The following is a 20,566-nucleotide window of genomic DNA, read 5'->3' on the forward strand; positions in this document are numbered from 1 at the left end:
GCATTTAAGGGTCATTTTATTGTGTTTTTCTTTAATAGCTCGAAACTAGCAGCTTCTAGTCATTCCCAGTGCAAAATTTCCTTCACAAAAGGTGCTATTCGTTTTTTCTGTAGGACTGATAGTTTCCACTTGACGGAGGAAGGAAAAATCGCAGGTTATTAATAGTATTGTTTTAATGGTGTAAAATTAATATTCAATGATAAATGAAGAAAAGTTATTAAATGTCTAAGTGAAATAGAACCCTGTTACGGGATAAAATGTGGCTCATGGTGGTGGTTGGGGGCGGGGGGAGAATGGAGGTTAGAAGAGTGAGGGAAGGTAGGTCATCAGAATGTGGACAAGTAGTTCCCTCCATCATAGGTTTGAAAACTGAAGAGGGAGCAGATGATGCCCACTCCATCAATCCTACTACCTCACAAAAAACAACAGCAGGGTGTTACACAAAGTTACTCTGACCATCCGCAGCGCTCCTTATGAGTCACTGGTGATGGAGTCTGCAGACATGCAAACGCTTTGTTTGTTTTCCACAAAGTGTGTAAACACTACATGGAAAACAAATATGAGTTGCTGACAATACTACCACAAAAAACACATAAGGATACAATACATATAAATCTGCACACACTGCTCTACATTCCTAGAGGGGAATCTGATCGTTTTTCATCCTGTACGGCAGCTGTAGCATTCTTCCAGGAAAGATACCTCCCCCTACTACAAGCGCTGTTCGCTTTTGAGTTTAGAGACAGACTATACCTCCTCAGAATTTCCTGTTCAATTCTCTTATGTGAGTAGATAAAATAACTTCATTGAGCTCGTTTTTATATAATGGAATAATTTTCAGTTTAGTCGTTTACCAATAAACATTAATTTTATTCCATTAAAACTCTATTTTAACAACCTGAAATTTTTCCACTCCCTGCGTCGTAGAAAAGATTAGTCCTAGAGAAAAACTGGATCAGACCTTTTTTGTAGGACATTTAATGTAGTTTAATTTTGTACCGTGTACACTTTCGCTACAAGCCATGGTTTTCGAGTTATTCAAGAAAAACATAAAAAAGTGGCCTTTAAACGCCTTCCTCCAGCCACACGCTCATACCTCACCGTTAGGATTTTTGACCGTTGTACAGGACACTCCCTCTTGCCACTGTAGAAAATTTGCAACTACACGGTTTTTTCCCGTATTCGACCCTCCGTTGACTGGGCCGTACGTTGTTCGTAGCGGAGTTGTAAATACTGTTCCATCACTTCCTTGCACTGTGAAGTTTTTCTAGAGAATAATGGACGTGTGTCAGTGGATTCAACGATCAAGTTTCTTGTAAGGTACTGCCAATGATGATCAGTTTCTTCAAATTTACGTGACTCCTGTTGCGGAACTATCTTTGTATCTTCGTTTGGCTTTTTGTACATTACATAATACTGCATCATGCATTAAAAGCATGTCTGCAAGTTCTTGTAATGATCGATTGCCCTTCTACAACTATTCTTTGACTGAAGTGCTAAACTCCTTCGTGGAGACATTAAATTGTGTTACCTTCGTGATTTTCGGGATAGCACCACTAAATTCGATGTGGTAGACATTGTCCGTTACAAAACATAAGCAGTTTTGCGAACGTGCATCACGCGCATTGCTCATTAAAAATCTTGTATAGTCTAAAATGTTCACGCCCTACCAGGGCAGTAGCGAGAGAATGGCGTTATAGGTCCCAGTCAACTGTAAGGCACAAAAAGAGCCAAAAACTATCCGTAAGAAACCAAGACAATAGACCAATTTAAGAATTAATCGGGAAATGCAGTGAGTTCTCCTACACCTAGTGTTGCTTCCTGCATCATAAAGAATCTAATACTACCGAACCGGTATAATATCCTCTACCCTCCGTATAATTTCGGCTTTAAGTGTTTGGGTCACATTGTGCATGTATACAACTCAAATTGTCCTACATCTGTTCCATTTAATGTGCAAGCATTTCAGTGTTGCACTTTCGGGTGGGATGGGGAAGGGGGTTGCCTAAGATACTGATAGAGGTCGGATCCCTAGTTCATCACTGCCAATCGCTGGAAACGGGTATAACGATGATGTCGTATAGCTCAACGTGCCGGTTCAAGTCCTTCAGCTGGACAACACTTCAACAGCTTGCGTGTCCTTAAGACAATGGTACGCGGTTTTCAGTCACCCATCCATGTACTACGCGGGCCCGTTGTTGCTCAACGTCGGTGATTGTGGAAGAACCGGTGTATCCGCCATGGCAAGGCCGCTAGAACAGTTTTTTTTTTTACTTTTTGCAGATCAGTTTGCTTTATCTTGCGTGTTGCTCGTTCTTTTTCTTTTATTATTTTGAAACGTGTGAAAAGGATACTCTGGGTTCATAAGGGGGCTTGAGTATGATGGCCACGACCCCAGAATTATAGCTTGGACACGACTACAGATCACAAAGATTCAAATGTATCTTACTCGATTTAGGTTAGTTAATTTTATGCCTACAAAAAAATCGAGATAATAATACTTCTTTTAATGCAACGATGAACTTCCATCGTGGTTTTAGAGAGCCTTTTTAAAAAAAGAATTTTGTGATATAACGCTTTTTTTATTTTTTTACGAAAACGTTTCGCAAAATTAACCGGCAAGTAAGTTGTATGTTACGATGAAATCTCCCAGCAGTAGGCAGTTTAAAGTACAGTATCTTGTGACATTAGCAGAGGTTGCATCGCGAGGTGAGAGCGGTGGTAAGTTTCTGAAGGCACGACAGGTCGGGCGGCAGGACGGCTGAAGCAGGTGAGGCAGCTCGGAGAGGGCGGGCGCAGGGACGCTGGTGTGCTGGCCGCTGCTGACCACAGCGAATTAGCGGCAGAATCCCACTCCAGAGGACTGGCAGGGCAGAATGTCCAATGACGTCCATGGTTGGTTGATGAGAGAATGAGTGCTGTATTTCCAAGAAAAATATGTAACATACCTTACAGACGAGATACGCAAGATCAAGATACATCAGACAAATAGCAGTGACGAGACAAGCTCATTTGCAACATAAAACTTAATTCTCAGACCTAAACTTTAAAAGACATGTATAGTTTCAACTACAGTAGTTTATACTATTAATGACAAATGAACTAATGAAGCATTTTTTCCTTATGATGCATGACGTCAAACCTGACGATGTCAATAATCACATAAACATGTTACTTTTGCAATCAAGCATGTAAATAACTCTACCCCCATGAACCATGGACCTTGCCGTTGGTGGGGAGGCTTCCGTGCCTCAGCGATACAGATGGCCGTACCGTAGGTGCAACCACAACGGAGGGGTATCTGTTGAGAGTCCAGACAAACGTGTGGTTCCTCAAGAGGGGCAGCAGCCTTTTCAGTAGTTGCAGGGGCAACAGTCTCGATGATTCACTGATCTGGCCTTGCAACACTAACCAAAACGGCCTTGCTGTGCTCGTACTGCGAACGGCTGAAAGCAAGGGGAAACTACAGCCGTAATTTTTCCCGGGGGCTTGCAGCTTTACTCTATGGTTAATTGATGATGGCGTCGTCTTGGGTAAAATATTCCGGAGGTAAAATAGTCCCCCATTCGGATCTCCGGGGGGGGGGGGGGGGGGGGCTACTCAAGAGGATGTCGTTATCAGGAGAAAGAAAACTGGCGTTCTACAAATCGGAGCGTGAAATGTCAGATCCCTTAATTAGGCAGGTAGGTTAGAAAATTTAAAAAGGGAAATGGATAGGTTGAAGTTAGATATAGAGGGAATTAGTGAAGTTCGGTGACAGGAGGAACAAGACTTTTGGTCAGGTGAATACAGGGTTATAAATACAAAATCAAATAGGGGTAATGCAGGAGTAGGTTTAATAATGAATAAAAAAATAGGAGTGCGGGTAAGCTACTACAAACAGCATAGTGAACGCATTATTGTGGCCAAGATAGACACGAAGCCCATGCCTACTACAGTAGTACAAGTTTACATGCCAACTAGCTCTGCAGATGATGAAGAAATTGATGAAATGTATGATGAGATAAAAGAAATTATTCAAGTAGTGAAGGGAGACGAAAATTTAATAGTTATGGGTGACTGGCATTCGAGAGTAGGAAAAGGGAGAGAAGGAAACATAGTGGGTGAATATGGATTGGGGGAGAGAAATGAAAGAGGAAGCCGCCTGGTAGAATTTTGCACAGAGCATAACTTAATCATAGCTAACACTTGGTTCAAGAATCATAAAAGAAGGTTGTATACGTGGAAGAATCCTGGAGATACTAAAAGGTATCAGATAGATTATATAATGGTAAGACAGAGATTTAGGAACCAGGTTTTAAATTTTAAGACATTTCCAGGGTCAGATGTGGACTTTGACCACAATCTATTGGTTATGAACTGTAGATTAAAACTGAAGAAACTGCAAAAAGGTGGGAATTTAAAGAGGTGGGACCTAATTAAACTGACTAAACCAGAGGTTGTACAGAGTTTCAGGGAGAGCATAAGGGAACAATTGACAGGAATGAGGGAAAGAAATACAGTAGAAGAAGAATGGGTCGCTCTGAGGGATGAAGTAGTGAAGACAGCAGAGTATAAAATAGGTAAAAAGACGAGGGCTAGTAGAAATCCTTGGGTAACAAAAGAAATATTGAATTTAATTGATGAGAGGAGAAAATATAAAAATGCAGTAAATGAAGCAGGCAAAAGGGAATACAAACGTCTCAAAAATGAGATTGTCAGGAAGTGCAAAATGGCTAAGCAAGGATGGCTAGAGGACAAATGTAAGGGATGTAGAGGCTTATCTCACTGCCTACAGGAAAATTAAAGAGACCTTTGGAGAAAAGACAGCCAGTTGTATGAATATCAAGAGCTCAGATGGAAACCCAGTTCTATGCAAAGAAGGGAAAGCAGAAAGGTGGAAGGAGTATATAGAGGGTCTATACGAGCGCGATGTACTTGAGGACAATATTATGGAAATGGAAGAGGATGGAGATGAAGATGAAATGGGAGATACGATACTGCGTGAAGAGTTTGACAGAGCACTGAAAGACCTGAGTCGAAACAAGGCCCCGGGAATAGACAACATTCCCTTGGAACTACTGACGGCCTTGGGAGAGCCAGTTCTGACAAAACTCTACCATCTGGTGAGCAAGATGTATGAGACAGGCGAAATACCCTCAGGCTTCAAGAAGAATATAATAATTCCAATCCCAAAAATAACAGGTGTTGACAGATGTGAAAATTACCGAACTATCAGTTTAATGAGTCACAGCTGCAAAATACTAACGCGAATTCTCTACAGACGAATGGAAAAACTGGTAGAAGCCGACCTCGGCGAAGATCAGTTTGGATTCAGCAGAAATGTTGGAACACGTGAGGAAATACTGACCCTACGACTTATCTTAGAAGAAAGATTAAGGAAAGGCAAACCTAGTATTCTAGCATTTGTAGACTTAGAGAAAGCTTTAGACAATGTCGACTGGAATACTCTCTTTCAACTTCTGAAGGTGGCAGGGGTAAAATACAGGGAGCGAAAGGCTATTTACAATTTGTACAGAAACCAGATGGCAGTTATAAGAGTCGATGGGCATGAAAGGGAAGCAGCGGTTGGGAAGGGAGTGAGACAGTGTTGTAGCCTGTCCCCGATGTTATTCAATGTGTATATTGTTCAAGCAGTAAGTCGGGTGATGCTGAGGGAATTAGATTAGGAAATGAGACACTTAAAGTAGTAAAGGAGTTTTGCTATTTGAGGAGCAAAATAACTGAGAGAGAGTATAAAATGTAGATTGGCAATGGCAAGGAAAGCGTTTCTGAAGAAGAGAAATTTGTTAACATCGAGTATAGATTTAAGTGTCAGGAAATCGTTTCTGAAAGTATTTGTATGGAGTGTAGCCATGTATGGAAGTGAAACATGGACGATAAATAGTTTGGAGAAGAAGAGAATAGAAGCTTTCGAAATGTGGTGCTACAGAAGAATGCTGAAGATTAGATGGGTAGATCACATAATTAATGAAGATTTATTGAATAGAATTGGGGAGAAGCGGAGCTTGTGGCACAATTTGACAAGAAGAAGGGACCGGTTGGTAGGACATGTTCTGAGGCATCAAGGGATTACAAATTTAGCATTGGAGGGCACCGTGGAGGGTGAAAATGGTAGAGGGAGACCAAGAGATGAATACACTAAGCAGATTCAGAAGGATGTAGGTTGCAGTAAGTACTGGGAGATGAAGGAGCTTGCACAGGATAGAGTAGCATGGAGAGCTGCATCCAACCAGTCTCAGGACTGAAGACAACAACAACAACAACATGTAAATAACTAATTGTTGACGGTATACGAAATTCGTTTGCAAATTGTGTCACCTCAACGGATATCCGCAGCATACACATAAGGACAACACGTGTATCCCAGATCTTTTCCCAATATTCCTAAAGTGTGGGAAATCATAATTGCACGATTTAAGAAGGATCTGTGATTTGGAAATTGAGCTTAAACACGTTGCCTATCCGCATGTAAATCTAACTTCGTTTAATGTGTGTGAAATCTTATGGGACTTAATTGCTAAGGTCATCAGTCCCTAAGCGAACACACTACTCAACCTAAATTATGCTAAGGACAAACACACACACACCCATGCCCGAGGGAGGACTCGAACCTCCGCCGTGTTCGTTTAATGGTTTCACAATAATGTACAAAGTTTCTAGTGAGAAGTCACAAAGTGACTGTAATATTTTCTGTATTACTAGTGTATTGTGTGTATGTGTAATAGCTTTTATGACACAATGGTGCTCAATTCCTTATTGTTTAAATTGAACTCAGTAGTCATGACTTCACAAAGTGCTTAAGGGCAGGCAAATCTCCACGCAGTGTCTTATGTCGGTGATCTGTCGGAGCGCAAGGTTGAAGAGGTACTGTGAGGCCAAAATTATGAGTGTCTTGGCTCAACATTCGCTAGACTTCGAAAATTTCTTGAGGGCACAAGCTGAATACTTTGAAATTTTACGGAACTCCGAATAATTTTGTGAGCGTGGCTTCTGGACTCTAAATTCTAACGAAACTTTGAATTATTTGTGAGGTTTTAGGTGACTGCTCTTGTGACCACGCAAACTTTAACTTTGTTGAAGCGCTTTGGAGCAGTTGTGAGCTGAATTATTTCGCTGGATTTATTATTTATCGTGCTGTAACAAACTTGTTAAATGTTTCGTTAAGATAATGAGGGAGCTTTACGGACTTTTGTTTCCGTGGCTACTGTAAGTGAGGTTTCCACGCTATCGAACTTCACATATTTTCTGCTGATTTCTGAGATTAATGTCCTGTTGCATGAACTTTATTTGTACATACTTCTGTGTTTAAATGCTGTGCTCACACTGCATGCGTAACATCTATTTTCGACCTATTTTGTGCCTGTGTCGATATTTCTATGTCAATTTGTAGTGTTGCTTATGTAGAGTATTGTATCTATCATGGAAATTCTTTGACTATGTATACTCATGTCAATTATGTGAACTTTTGAACGGTGATGTTTAAATTAAGCTTGTGGATTTAAATAAATACTGGAATAGTTGTTATATAAGATACTGAAATTAACTTTGTCCGTAGTCAGAGAACTTAGGGATGAATGCAAAAGATGTGGGGAGGCCCAGCTGCTACGGAAGTAGTCTGGCGGAGTGGGAAAGGTGTGGTTTGCGCGCAAGTTGCAACTCGCCTTTTGTGATGGGTGAGGAGTCTGGACTGCGCACTGCTGTTGGTAACATCTCGCTAGCTGTAGCGGGTCATTGTGGCTCGTATTCATGGAATTCTGAGGCCAGAAAGGCTTAAGAGCAGTATTTATGGGCCTCGGATCCTGCATGTGGTGACAGTATTATCATGGCATGGTTTTTGGCCCCGGAAAAATACAGAGGGGTCCTAAAAAATGTATCCACTGTTTAAAAGTCCATAACTTGGAAACTAATTGCCGGAGTTGTCTCACTTTTGGTGAAAGTGTAGCGCAAAGTTCAACTTAAAGATATTACTGTAGGTGTTCGAAATGGTCACCATAAACATCCACACACAAACGATGCCGCCGAACTACAGCACGAACTACTGACTGCAATGTGTTCAGTTGGATATTTGTACATGAATGTACGATGGATTCTCGAAGTTCATCCAGTGTGCATGGATTTTGTCGATAAACGACGTCCTTTAGTGTTCCCCACAGGTAAATGTGCGGAGGAGTTTGGTCTGGGGAACGTGGTGGATACTCCACAGCACCTCTACGGCCTATCCATCTTCCTGGTAGATTTTCGTCGAGATACGCCCTAACACGATTTTGGTAGTGGGTTGGGGCACCATCTTGTTGAAAGTAAACTCTTCCGTCTCCATACAAGTCTCGGATGGCAGGTAAAATGGATGTCTGAAGCTTCTGAAGGTACACCTCACCGGTAACTGTGGCCCAGTCAAGCTCCGGTAAGACAATCCACATCACACATTTACTCCTGGCAAATTCACGGCTTTGTCTACATGAACGTTCGGATTTTCGGCGGCCCAGTAGATGCACTTGTGGCGATTTACTGTACCATTAAGTTTCAATTGTGCCTCATCAGACTACACAATCATCTCTGCAAACTCCTCATCGTTGCGCACCATGTTAGTAAACCACTCGCAGTACTCCATTCTACTATTTGGGTCGTCCTCGTTCATTGCGCGTAGCAATCGTGGGATGTAGCACTTCCACTTTGCTGTCTTCAAAATTAGCCGAACACTTGAGCGATTCACTCCAGTTTCACGGGAACACTGTCTCACTGACTTCTGTGGTGAGCGGGTGAATTGTTGTAACACACGACGGGAGTTAGCTGGACTTGCTACTGTTACAGGTCGTCCAGATCGTTGTTTGTGTACATCTTTAACACAGCCTTCCGCTTCAGATTTGTCTCGAATGCGACGAATCGTTAAACGTGTCGGTGGCTCTGTTTGATACTCATTTCGCCATTGCCGTTGAACCTCATTAATGTTTTCGTACTTAAAATACCACTTAAAAACTGACTTCCTTTCAACGAATGTAAACCTTGCGCCAGCCATGTTTACTCGAGTAACTAGGTGCAACTAAGAACAAAACACTGACTATCTGGCGACTGTCATCTCACAAAACAAAACAACGCAATACAACGCTTGTGTGGTGTTTGCCGGAACTACAAACTATTACATTACCAAAGATGAGACAACTCCGTCAGTTAGTTTGCCAGTTATGTACTTTTAAACAGTGGATGCATTTTTTTGGACCCCTCTGTATAATTCTGACGCCAAGAAGATCTGTATCAGGGCGGGGCCAGCAATACTCCTATGACTGCACCACCGCCATGTTAACAGCCACTGCAAATTACGCCACTGGTGCTACCAGCCTTCCACTAAATTGTTTTTATTTGGTAATCTGTAAATGAATCAGGTATTAGTGAAATTTGGTTGATTTTAATAATACTCGTTGTGTTGCTAAAAGTTGTGATTATCGCAAATCATAAACCTGGACAGGAATCCTATCCTAGCGAAGTTAATTCCGAGTGTCCTAATTTATTAATGAAAGACTTACTTGGAAATTGTAAAAATAGTTGGTAGCTTTCTAATGTGTGGAGTTATAGTATTTAAAGTTCAGTTTTATAGTTTGAGAAATGCTACACAACCAGTGCAGTTTTAAAACAAGCAGCAGCCATTTCCTTAAACAATTTGCCTTACTTGCAAAGCTGCCTGAAAATTGTAAAGTTAATCTGAAATGAAAAAAATATTAATTGTTGCATTTATGCACTTTGATCAGAATTACAAAGTTTTCTTAGTGTTCATTCCATGAGAAAGTTGTTGCACCTGACTTTAATGTTATGTTGGCATTTCCACAGCCAATTATATTTTGAGTAAGTTAAAAGACTGCTTATCAAAGCACATTTGTTATTTAAAGAGTTATTATTTGTTTTGCTTTACTTGATTAATGATTATTAATAAGAATACTTACCATGTCTCATACATAGTAGAGTAGTTTTGTTAATGAGCATGGGTCTTCAAACCATGAAAGTTTAAGGGCCCTCATGTATTAGGATAGTTAGTTAACAATGAAGCAAAGCAAAGGCTTCTTTAAAGCCAGTGCAGTTAGATTTGGATTCTGTGTAATTGCTTCCAACAAAGAAATATTTACGTGTTTGCTATTCCAATGCAAGTTGGTTAATGCACAGCTATAGAGATCCTATACTAAGCAACGAAGTTATAGAGTACGATCATTAACAGACCCCCTGATTTAAATCAGAATCATTTTATGCTCTTCCCTGTTTAGTATTGCTACTAGTTTCATGCACGTTGGTTCTATAAACTGTTGCATCTAGTTCATTTAAGGTACGTGTTGCTGAGAGCGATATGTTACTGTTTGCTTTCTCGTTGGGCATTTGTTTGTCTGATTTTCAAGTTAGTGGTACGTTTATCTGCAAGGTTAAGTTACTGTGTTGTAGTGTGAATGGGTATAAAGAAGGAGTTTAGTGTGTGTGTCAAGGAAGGTTAGGTTAGCCTTAGCGCTGACTTCTGGTTTATTACATTGCTTGACACAGGAATGCCTAATTAGGCTGGCGACCTATATTAATATGTAATGTTACAACTTACTTTTGTGCTGGGAGAACGTCTGTTCTTCATCCACTTGTTTACTGTTAGTTATACTCTGTGGGAGTGTTTCGGAACCGAATTCCACTTTGACTGTTCTGTTTCCAATAGACTATCTGACGGTCACAATTTCTCAGAAATTCCTCGCAGAGGTATAACGTTAGCATCCATTGTCGTTTGAAATGGTCGGTGTTACCGTTACAGGTGACTAAATTTTTCAATGTTTAGCTAATTATTGTTCAACTAATTTACTTTTTTTAAATCCGTAGACCAAGTAAGTCCATCATTTGTACGTCTACTTAATAAATATTCTTTGGAATTGAACTTCAAACTATTTGTATGGGTGTATGCTATTATCCTACCGGATTTTATTCATTCATCCCAAATAGTTTAGCTACTTTTTTATTTTTAATTTTATTCGATTTTGCTAACATAGCCTACCTGCTATTTAAAGGATGAGTATCTATACGTTAATTAATGATTTGGGCTTAAAAGCGTCGGTGCACTACAGATCCTGCCTGATTTAACAATAAAATTTGCTCGTGTGCATTTGAGCAGGCCAACAGAGGTTTAGTCTAAAATACATACAGTCGTAATCCTATGAACAAAGTCAAAATGTGCAGAAACTACGCTACATCAGCCAAAATAGTAGTTGGGAGATTATCTTGGCAGATAAAAAAGTGACGAATCCAAACGTTACAGAAAATATTGAGCCGATTGCTATTGTCAGTTACAGAAAATAGAATATAATATACAGCGAACTAAAGCCAACGGCAACAGTTCAGATATACAGAACGAGATCACAAGTTGAAGATGAGGAGCTAGTGAAAATATTTGAGGATACTGAACGAAAAATTCAGTAAGTAAAGGGAGATGATATCTAATATGGGAGACTGGAACCTTATCGAACTCGGCAAGAAATACCAGCTGTTAATATCAAATACAATGTTCGAAAGTCACTCGAGGAGGTGGTTTTATTTAGGCCGCTATCAGCGAGGGTAGTTCATGACTTCATTGGTTTTAAAGGCTCTGAGCACTATGGGACTTAACATCTAAGGTCATCAGTCCCCTAGAACTTAGAACTACTTAAACCTAACTAACCTAAGGACAGCACACAACACCCAGCCATCACGAGGCAGAGAAAATCCCTGACCCCGCCGGGAATCGAACCCGGGAACCCGGGCGCGGGAAGCGAGAACGCTACCGCACGACCACGAGATGCGGGCAATTGGTTTTAAAGCCCATTCATTTCATACAGAATTATCTTTCAAACCATTCTAGTAAGGAAATTTAGCGAATAATATATGAACATGTGAAATGTCTGTGTAAATGTTGTAGGATTAATAATGTTGAAGAAACCAGAGGATTATATCTTAAACAAAATAAATGTTTACTAGATAATGTTCACATACGTGTGAATGGAGACCTCGCAATTCATTATGGATTCCAAAGAAAAAATTATTAGATGATAATTCATACATGTACTGAGAGCAGAGCATCAGAAACAGAAACATATGCACACGAAATTCATTTAACTGCACATTAATTCATGAAAAATCAACAGCGAACATTGAGAGGGCTAAAGTGCAGTTTCCACTACCAACCACAACGTAAAATTAAAGTTCGTTATTCGGAATGCTGACGAATATAAATATCAATTGCAGCAATAATTATAGTTAACGGTTACCTCAAATCTCACAAGCAATGTTAATATAGTCATGTGAAATCAATGTATGAAAATAGAATGAAATAATTTAAGTCCAATAGAAAGTTAGTCTGTAACTCACTCTCTCAAAAATTATTCCAAACCCAACAAAAAAGTTACTGTGTGTAACTAATGCTCAAAAAAAAAATTATTTTAAGTCCAATGAAGAGCAAAGTATGTAACTCATGAGGCTGTCTGGCTACACAGCCACTTGACAAAATCACACTCACCAATACCAAAGGAAGACAAAAGACACAAAGACAACCAATAAAAGGCCACCCATACCACACCGCTAAACCTTAAATACTTTCTGTTTGTCACACATTGCTGAATAGAAGTTAGACAAATAGTGACCACCATTCAGGTTAAAAGCTAATTATATACATATTCAGTAACATACAAGAAGACAGCCATTTTGCAGCGTCCTTTTAAAATAACAACACAATACTATATAAATCGTTAACAAAGTTCAAAATGTATGCCTACATCCAGGCGTTCAATGTGAGAAAAGTAGCACAAAATTATAAGTCCATATGAACCGAGGGTACAAGTTCAATAGGACGATTAGACATGGATATGGAAAACTCATGCTGCCTTCATATTACGTGGAGGATTTGTATTATTATAAAATTTTCATACAATCGTTTGAAAAACTCATCTACTTTGTAAAATTCTGTATGCACTTGCCTGATTGGAAAATCAGCTTCCAGTGATCTTTACTGAGGTCTTCATTTTGTAAATACTTGTTATGATCAGATTAATCCACTGGGTTAGTTTTTATTACTTTTATAATCTATAGTGATTAAAAAATTTCGATTTCCTTCGTATTTATCCTAGAATAATGTTTAAAGTTGCAAGCAGTCATCTTAGTGTAGCGATTTTCCTGGTGTTCTTCAATTCTGTATCAAGTTTGAAGGATATTTAACGTATTTTCGTTGAATCAGATATAATTCTTCTTTCATTTCTGCCCTCTTAGCTGCCATCCTGCATATGCTCCGGCTTCAGGAAATTGCTTACCTGCATTCCTCGCTCTGTTGACAGCTGTCACGAGCTGTCAGACCACTCACTACTGCCTCTCAGTCCGTGAGCCGCTCCTTTAATGCCACAAGGAATGTTTGAAAAACGCCTGGAGACATGGGAAGATTCCAGATGGATTACAAAAAATAATAAAAAAAATCGAATTCAGAAACTGGTTTCTAAAGCACATCCAGGATCAGATATAGATTTCGATCACAGTTTAGGAGTGATGAGAATCGTTTGGTAAAATTAATGTGGGAAGCAGTGGGCTATTGAAGTAAAGAGGAATGATGGGATGCTGAGGAATGATACAGTCCGTTTGAAGTTTCTAAAGACTAGATATTGCAATGATGAATGCCACAGTTGACATTTCAGAGGAAGAACAATAAACGTAAAAGGGCAATTCTAGAAATTGTTCATACAAATGTAGGTAGAAGTATGGTAACTGCAAAGAAACCTTACGCAACTGAAGAAATACTTCAACTAATTGACGAGAGGAGGAATTACAAAAATGTTCACGAAAAAACTGAAATACGGTAATATACGTCACTTAGGGACGAAATGAATAGGAAGTGCAGGGAAGCTAAGGCGAATGGTAGAAGGAGAAACTCTAAGAAATCGTAAAACAAATTTGCCACTAGGTATGATGCAGCATATAAAAAAGTCAAAACAACGTACGGTAAAATTAAAAGCAAGGGCTGTGACATAAAGAGTCTGACGTGAATTCCACTGCTAAGGGCAGAGTAGAGAGCGGGTAGGTGAAAAAAGTGCACTGAAGGCCTCACGAGAGTGACAACTTTTCTGATGATGTGGTAGAACGAGAAATGCGAGTCGATAACGGAGATGTAGCGAATGTATTATTACAGTAAGAGTTTAGCAGAACCTTGGAAGTTTTGCGATGAAATAAGGCAGAAGGGACAGATAATATTGCTTCAGAATGTCTAAAATCGTTTGAGGAATTAGCAGTCAAATGTCTATTCGAGTTAGTGTGTGCAGGTTATGAGACCAGAGACATACCATCACGCTTTCGAAGAAACAGTATCCACACAACTCCAAAGATAGCAAGGGTAGACGAGTTCGAAAACTATCGCTCAATCCAACGGCTCATGCATCCAATTTGCTAAGAAGAATTCTATACAAAAGAATGGAATAGAAAATCGAGGATCTGTATTTTGACGATCAGTTAAGCTTTGGGAAAGATAAAGGCATGATAGAGGCAGCTCTGATGTTACAGTTGATAACAGAAGCACGATCTATCAAATATCAAGACATATTCATAGGATTTATTGACCTACAAAAAGCGCTCGACTATGTAAAATGGTGCAAGGTATCCGATATTTCGAGTAAAATAGGAGTAACTGCGAGGAAAGGTGTAAAATACGTGCAATGACTAAGAGTGAAGTGTAAGAACGGAAGACCAAGAACAATGTACTACGATTAACTTTTCTGATGATGTGGTAGAACGAGATGTAGTCTTTCGTCTCTACTGTTCAATCTATATATCGAAGAAACTATGGCAAAATGAAACAATGGTTCAAGAGTGAGATTAAAATTTAGGGTCAAAGGATATTAGTGGTAAGCTCCAGTGATGAGACTGCTTAGCTGAGTGAAAGTAAGTTAGAAGTTCCAGGCACTCGTTGACTGTGATAAACAGTGTAATGGGTGAACTCTGTTGATTGACTGTAAACCGAAGAAAGACGAAAATAATTATGAGTAGCCGAAATGCATTTGCGATAATCTTAACATCAGAACTTAAGGCAACGAAGTAGACGAAGTTAAGGAAGTCTGCCACCCTGGAACTAAAATAACACATGTTGGAGGAAGCAAGAATGACATAAAAAACAGACTACAACATACAAAGCCGACATTAATGACCAAAAGAAGACTACTATTGACAAACGGAGGCCTTAATTTGAAGAAGAAATTTCTGAGAAGGTATGTTTGGAGCACAGCATTGTATGATACTGAATTATGGTCTGTGAGAAAAACGGGAAAGCAGGGACTCGATGCGTTTGAGATGTGTTGCTATGTATGAAATCTGAAAAGTTAGATAGACTGATAATATAGGGAATGAGGCAGTAATACACTATATCCGCTAAGAAAGAAACATATCCAGAGAGACTGAAATATGCCATTGTTAAACCCCTCTATATGGAAGGTGATAGGAGAGGTGTAAGTAGCTACCGACATGTTTCACTGCTGACATCATTCTCCAAAATTTTTGAGAAGATGATGTATTCTAGAATAGTACATGACCTTAGCAACAATAGAATCCTTAAAAAATCACAGTTGGGGTTTTACAAGTATTGGTCACTGAGAATGCCATGTGCGTGTTCACTCACAAGATTTTAAAAGCATTACCTAATAAAATAGAGCCTGTTGGTACTTTCTGCGACCTCTCTAAGGCATCTGACTGTGTGAATCACAGTATTCTCCTAGATAAATTGACGTTTTATGGGACTGATGGTATAGCTAACCAATGGATTATGTCATATCTAACCAAAAGAATGCAGAAAGTTATACTTAGCAAATAAAGCAATATAGTTCAAATGGCTCTAAGCACTATGGGACTTAACATCTGAGGTCATCAATCCCCTAGAATTAGAACTACTTAAACCTAACTAACCTAAGGATGTCACACACATCCATGCCCGAGGCAGGATTCGAACCAGTGACCGTAGCAGCAGCGCGGTTCCCGACTGAAGCGCCTAGAACCGCTCGGCCACAGCGGCCTATATAGCGGCCTATACAGTCCAGGGACATAAGTATGACCTGGGAAAAGGTCACATATAGGGCTCCCAAGGTTCAATATTAGTCCGCCGGCCGCTGTGGCCGAGCGGTTCTAGAATTTAAATTGGTAAAAACACACTTTGGAACTCCTAAAAAAACTTAGATCAGCAACATGGCGCTTGAATTATTGCAAATCTTCGGGAGAGACAAATCAGTAAGTTAACATTTTTGCGTATTTTCATTCAATAATGTCAAAGAAGAAACCGCTCATTACGCAAAAACATGCTGTAAGAATAATATGTGTTGCTAACCCACGATCATTTTGTAGAATCTGTTCAGGGAGTTGGTTATTCTGAGTACTGCTTCACTGTATATTATTCCCTCATGAAGCTTGTTGTTCATAAGGAACTATGAGGTGCATAATTACAATATCTGAAGGAAAAATTACACTCATTACTCTACATTAAGGTTGTCTTTGGCACAAAAAGGGGGGCACGCTGCTACAACAAAAAATTTTGATGGCTTACCCTGTGATATAAAATATCTGATATACAACAAAGTACAGTTTGGCAACAAACTTAGAAAGTTTCTCCTTTACAGCTCGTTCTCTTCTGAAGAATAATTTCTATCACTGTAACGTGTAAAAGGTGGTGGATAGGAATTATTAACTCAGATCTATATATCTCTTTTCCTTTTGTAAAAAAAGTTAGAAATGTTCAGAATGTAACGGTATGTAAAATTAACTGCGGTATGACTGTAAAATGACTCGCTCCACATTATTATGAACTATCGTGCAAAACGATCTGTGGAAGGTGCAACTAACTAGCTATGAAAAACACTGAAAATAAACCCGGATAGGGTGATAGTATATGTATTAAGACATCGGGAAATAACTTGCATGGAACCAGATGGAACTTTAGTGGGTAAAAACTGCAGGAGGAGACAAAGATTGGAATACATTCGACGAATATTCAGGACGTAGAGTGCAAGTGCTACTCCGAGGTGAAGAGACTGACACAGGAGAGGAATTCTTTGCACCTCATATCAGATCAAACTGAGGACTCCAAAGATCATCTACCTACATAGACCTTTTTACCACTCTATGTAGTGCACTGTCATTTAGTCACTGACATATTTGAGATGACTGAGTGATTGTGCACTACGTGGAGTGGCACAATGGTCTATGTATGTAGACGATCTGAAGATGTTAGTTTAACTTGCTGGAAATAATAGTCTACATATACATTAATAGCGATCTGGGCAAATAAACTTTTCTAGTAAGAAGATTACATTATTCAAATTCAGAGATCAGTCTCCTGATGTCAGTGTCAGGTAAACCATTAACACCTATAAGCTGCCTTCTTCATGATTGTATCAGCCTAATTATTTATGGAAATGGACTTCAGCAGGATTGATTTGTTCCTACTGATTGCACTAGGGGCGTTGTTACCAATCTCCGGCCTTCCAAAACTACGAAAGATAGTTATTCAAGTACAGACAGAGTTTCCTTACTCGTATTAGCTTGTTATTGGTGTGCTTCACTTTCACTCATTAAAAGTTATAAAGACAGCATTATTGATTTTTTCATTAAGTTTACACTCTGTGGCCTTTAGTTTTATGTAAGAGATTAGCATGTATTCATAGAAGCAAATAAATCTTGTAAACATACCCCAAAAAGTGACATTTTCGCTAAAAATCTTGCACATATTTCTGGAAAATGTTATTAACATACATCCAGGCAAGAATTTATACAGCTTATCACAATGCGTTTCATACTTAGCAGCCATGAATTACTGAAAAGCAACAGTCTTCCCTCTTTTTTTATGAATATTCTTCTTTTGTGGACTAGAGAAGTGAAATTCTAATGACGTCATATCATCCCAGCTACGTCGTGCTTGTTACTGTCTATGAGTTCACAAATAAATTTAAGTAAGTGAGATGGACACAATATTACAGTATTCAGGGACATCACATTGTTTTGCTTACAACGTTGCAGTGTATATAGTTGATATACTTACCTTTGCCAGAGAAAGCCATTATGAGAATGTTATGATACAAAATTTCATCCTTAAATAACACAGGCCAACAGATATATTTTCAGGTATTTTTTCTTGGGTAATAGTGTACCTCATAGTTCTTTGTGTAATGACTCGGTAACTGACTTTAGTTTTTTCTATCATGTATAGTTGTATGAGAATGTGGCACGTTATAAAACGAAAAATTAGAAAAACACAAGTAACTGGAAAAGACTGGAATACAATTTTTCAATGAGAATAAAGATTTTAATGGAGTACAAGCATAAAAACAATTTTTTGTTATATAATAATTATATGTTCATTGTTCTATATTTCCTTTCTCTGTCCTCCCTGTAGTTTTTGATAAAACTGTTTCTCCAAATCACTGCCTGTTGTTCTTATCGGTTATTTCCAACAAATGTTCCTCTGATTTTGTTTAATCACAAACTCATCATAATCACAAAAATAGCTGTCAGAATAGTTTTTGCAAACACGACTAATCATTCTACTTTACACATGCACTGTGGCTACGTTGTTTCAAATTGAATAGCTGTAAATTAAGGAGAAGAACTAAAGAGTTTGACTTAGTAATTACCATGTATAATAACAAGTGCAGCCACTACCGAAATTTCATACTGCCAATTGATGTGGCGTATAGAAAACAAATAATTATCTCAATAAAATGTGTTTAAAATATTGTTATTAGTCAAAGAAATTGAGTGTCATGCCTCTTTTATTATAAAAGACAGTGTCGCGCTTCTTTCGCAAAGCTGGTCGCAAGTGATGCTCCAAAAACGAACAGTAACACTGTGCATTGACGGTCTGCCTTGGAGGAACGTAATGAGTTAGGATAACACCATCACAGTCGTACACGAGAATCACCATAACTTTAGACAGCTCCATTCGCACCGCGAACAGAACAGGCTCTGCTAACCGTATACTGCACCTTCCACATCTCTAGCAACGGGTTCTACACAACGCTGGTAACTACTTAGAAGGACAGTAACAGGTGCAAACATGTAACTTCTGTATCGGTTGTGAATAAATAGTTACCACTGTTAAAGTTCCAACCCTCGTATTAGGATTCAGAACATTAGAAACAAGATTAAGCCACTCTATTAAAAAATCTTGTTCATCATTTCACTGCTTCATTAATTTAAAGACTTTATGATCTCCCATTGTCATCCAAACAAGCAGCAGTCAAATGGGGTATTCTGTGGATGTGCAATTTATTCATTGCAGAATGGAAGTTCCTTTCAATTTAAACAGTCTATATCGCGTTGTCAGTCGACCAGAAAGCAGCTTGTTCAAATCCTGGTGGGCGTAGAAGGTTTCATCACTAGTATTTGGCTGAGAAGGGCTGACATAACGGCACGTTCAAAACATATTTATCACTAGACTATATTCCAGTGTTCTGATGAAATACCCAACATCTTCACTCCCGAGAACAGGATGTTTGCGTAGTCCTTATCATTTCATCGTAATTCGTGAAAGTGGCGAGATTGGACTGTGTACAGATTAGGAATTTGTACGGGCGCTGATAACCGCACAGTTGAGAGCCCCAGAAACCAAACATAATCACCGTCATCATCATCATCATCAAAGTGCCTAATGGAGGGGCGTGTAATACGGATCCGTGACGTTAAAGTCAGTTATCCCCTTATTGTTATTCGAAAAGGTTAAGTGCTGGCAACAGGTTTGCATATTCATTTTACTGCATATACATCCTAAACAAAATAAACAAAAAAAGATGCAAAAGAGGCAGTTATCGACACTCGCATATTTCTTCATGATAAAGACGACGAAAGCGCCAAATAACTAGGATCTTACGCAGTAAAATAGTGCTGGAATCCGCAATGTCCTCGACGCTCATTGAACAAAACGGGCCTGACTTTGGCTTGATCACATACCCGCTTAATATGATGTCGTCCAGAAAAAGTAAAATATTAGAGTTCGCACAACTCACTGCGTAGTCTACGTGTCGTGCAGAACTCGGGTGCTTATCGTCTGCGAGGGCCGAGGCTCGAGTTAGGGAGACAGGCCGTATGTGCCCGCCGCTGCCGTCTTCGATCGGCAGCGGGCCTTGTTGTGGCCCGTGGCCCGTGTCTTGGTCCCGCAGCTCGCGATTGGCTGCCCCGATGACAGGCGGCGTTCGATCCGTCATACCGGCCGACGCTGCCACAGCTGCGGCTTGCTGATTACCTGCCGCGCCCTCATTACTTCCGCTGACGAGAACGGTCCACATCCAAACTCTATCTCCGCCACCCAGAGTCCCGCCAAGCAAGCGTCTGCGAGCTTTGTTAGGTTAGTGTTTCCTAGCCATTCCGTCCACACTGCCTAAGGAGTGATTGAACGAAGGTGACCGCCGTGATATTCGCCTCTACAGCCTAGTGCTGCCGGCACGGTAGCTCAGCTTATTCGGTCAAAGGGATAGCTGCCCTCTGTAATAATAATAGTAATAATGTAATGAGAAAACCCAGTACATAGAAAGAGTGCCACAAGACAAATTGCCTATTGTGACAACCCATGGGA

At 39.6% G+C, this 20,566-nt stretch overlaps 1 protein-coding gene across 1 annotated transcript in view; it reads right to left on the reverse strand.

The window, feature by feature from the left end:
- Window positions 1-20,198, reverse strand: part of LOC126094739 (PAX-interacting protein 1-like) — a 102,853-nt gene extending 82,655 nt beyond the window's left edge. Inside the window, exons 1-2 of the mRNA XM_049909324.1 lie at window positions 20,001-20,198; window positions 18,038-18,086 (exon numbers count right to left, since the gene is read on the reverse strand). Of these exons, the coding sequence (XP_049765281.1) occupies window positions 18,038-18,086; window positions 20,001-20,198 (247 nt within the window). The remainder of the gene's footprint in view (window positions 1-18,037; window positions 18,087-20,000) is intronic.
- Between the last annotated feature and the right edge of the window lie 368 nt (window positions 20,199-20,566).

This window comes from Schistocerca cancellata, chromosome 1 (assembly GCF_023864275.1).
Source record: "Schistocerca cancellata isolate TAMUIC-IGC-003103 chromosome 1, iqSchCanc2.1, whole genome shotgun sequence".
Lineage (NCBI taxonomy): Eukaryota > Metazoa > Arthropoda > Insecta > Orthoptera > Acrididae > Schistocerca > Schistocerca cancellata.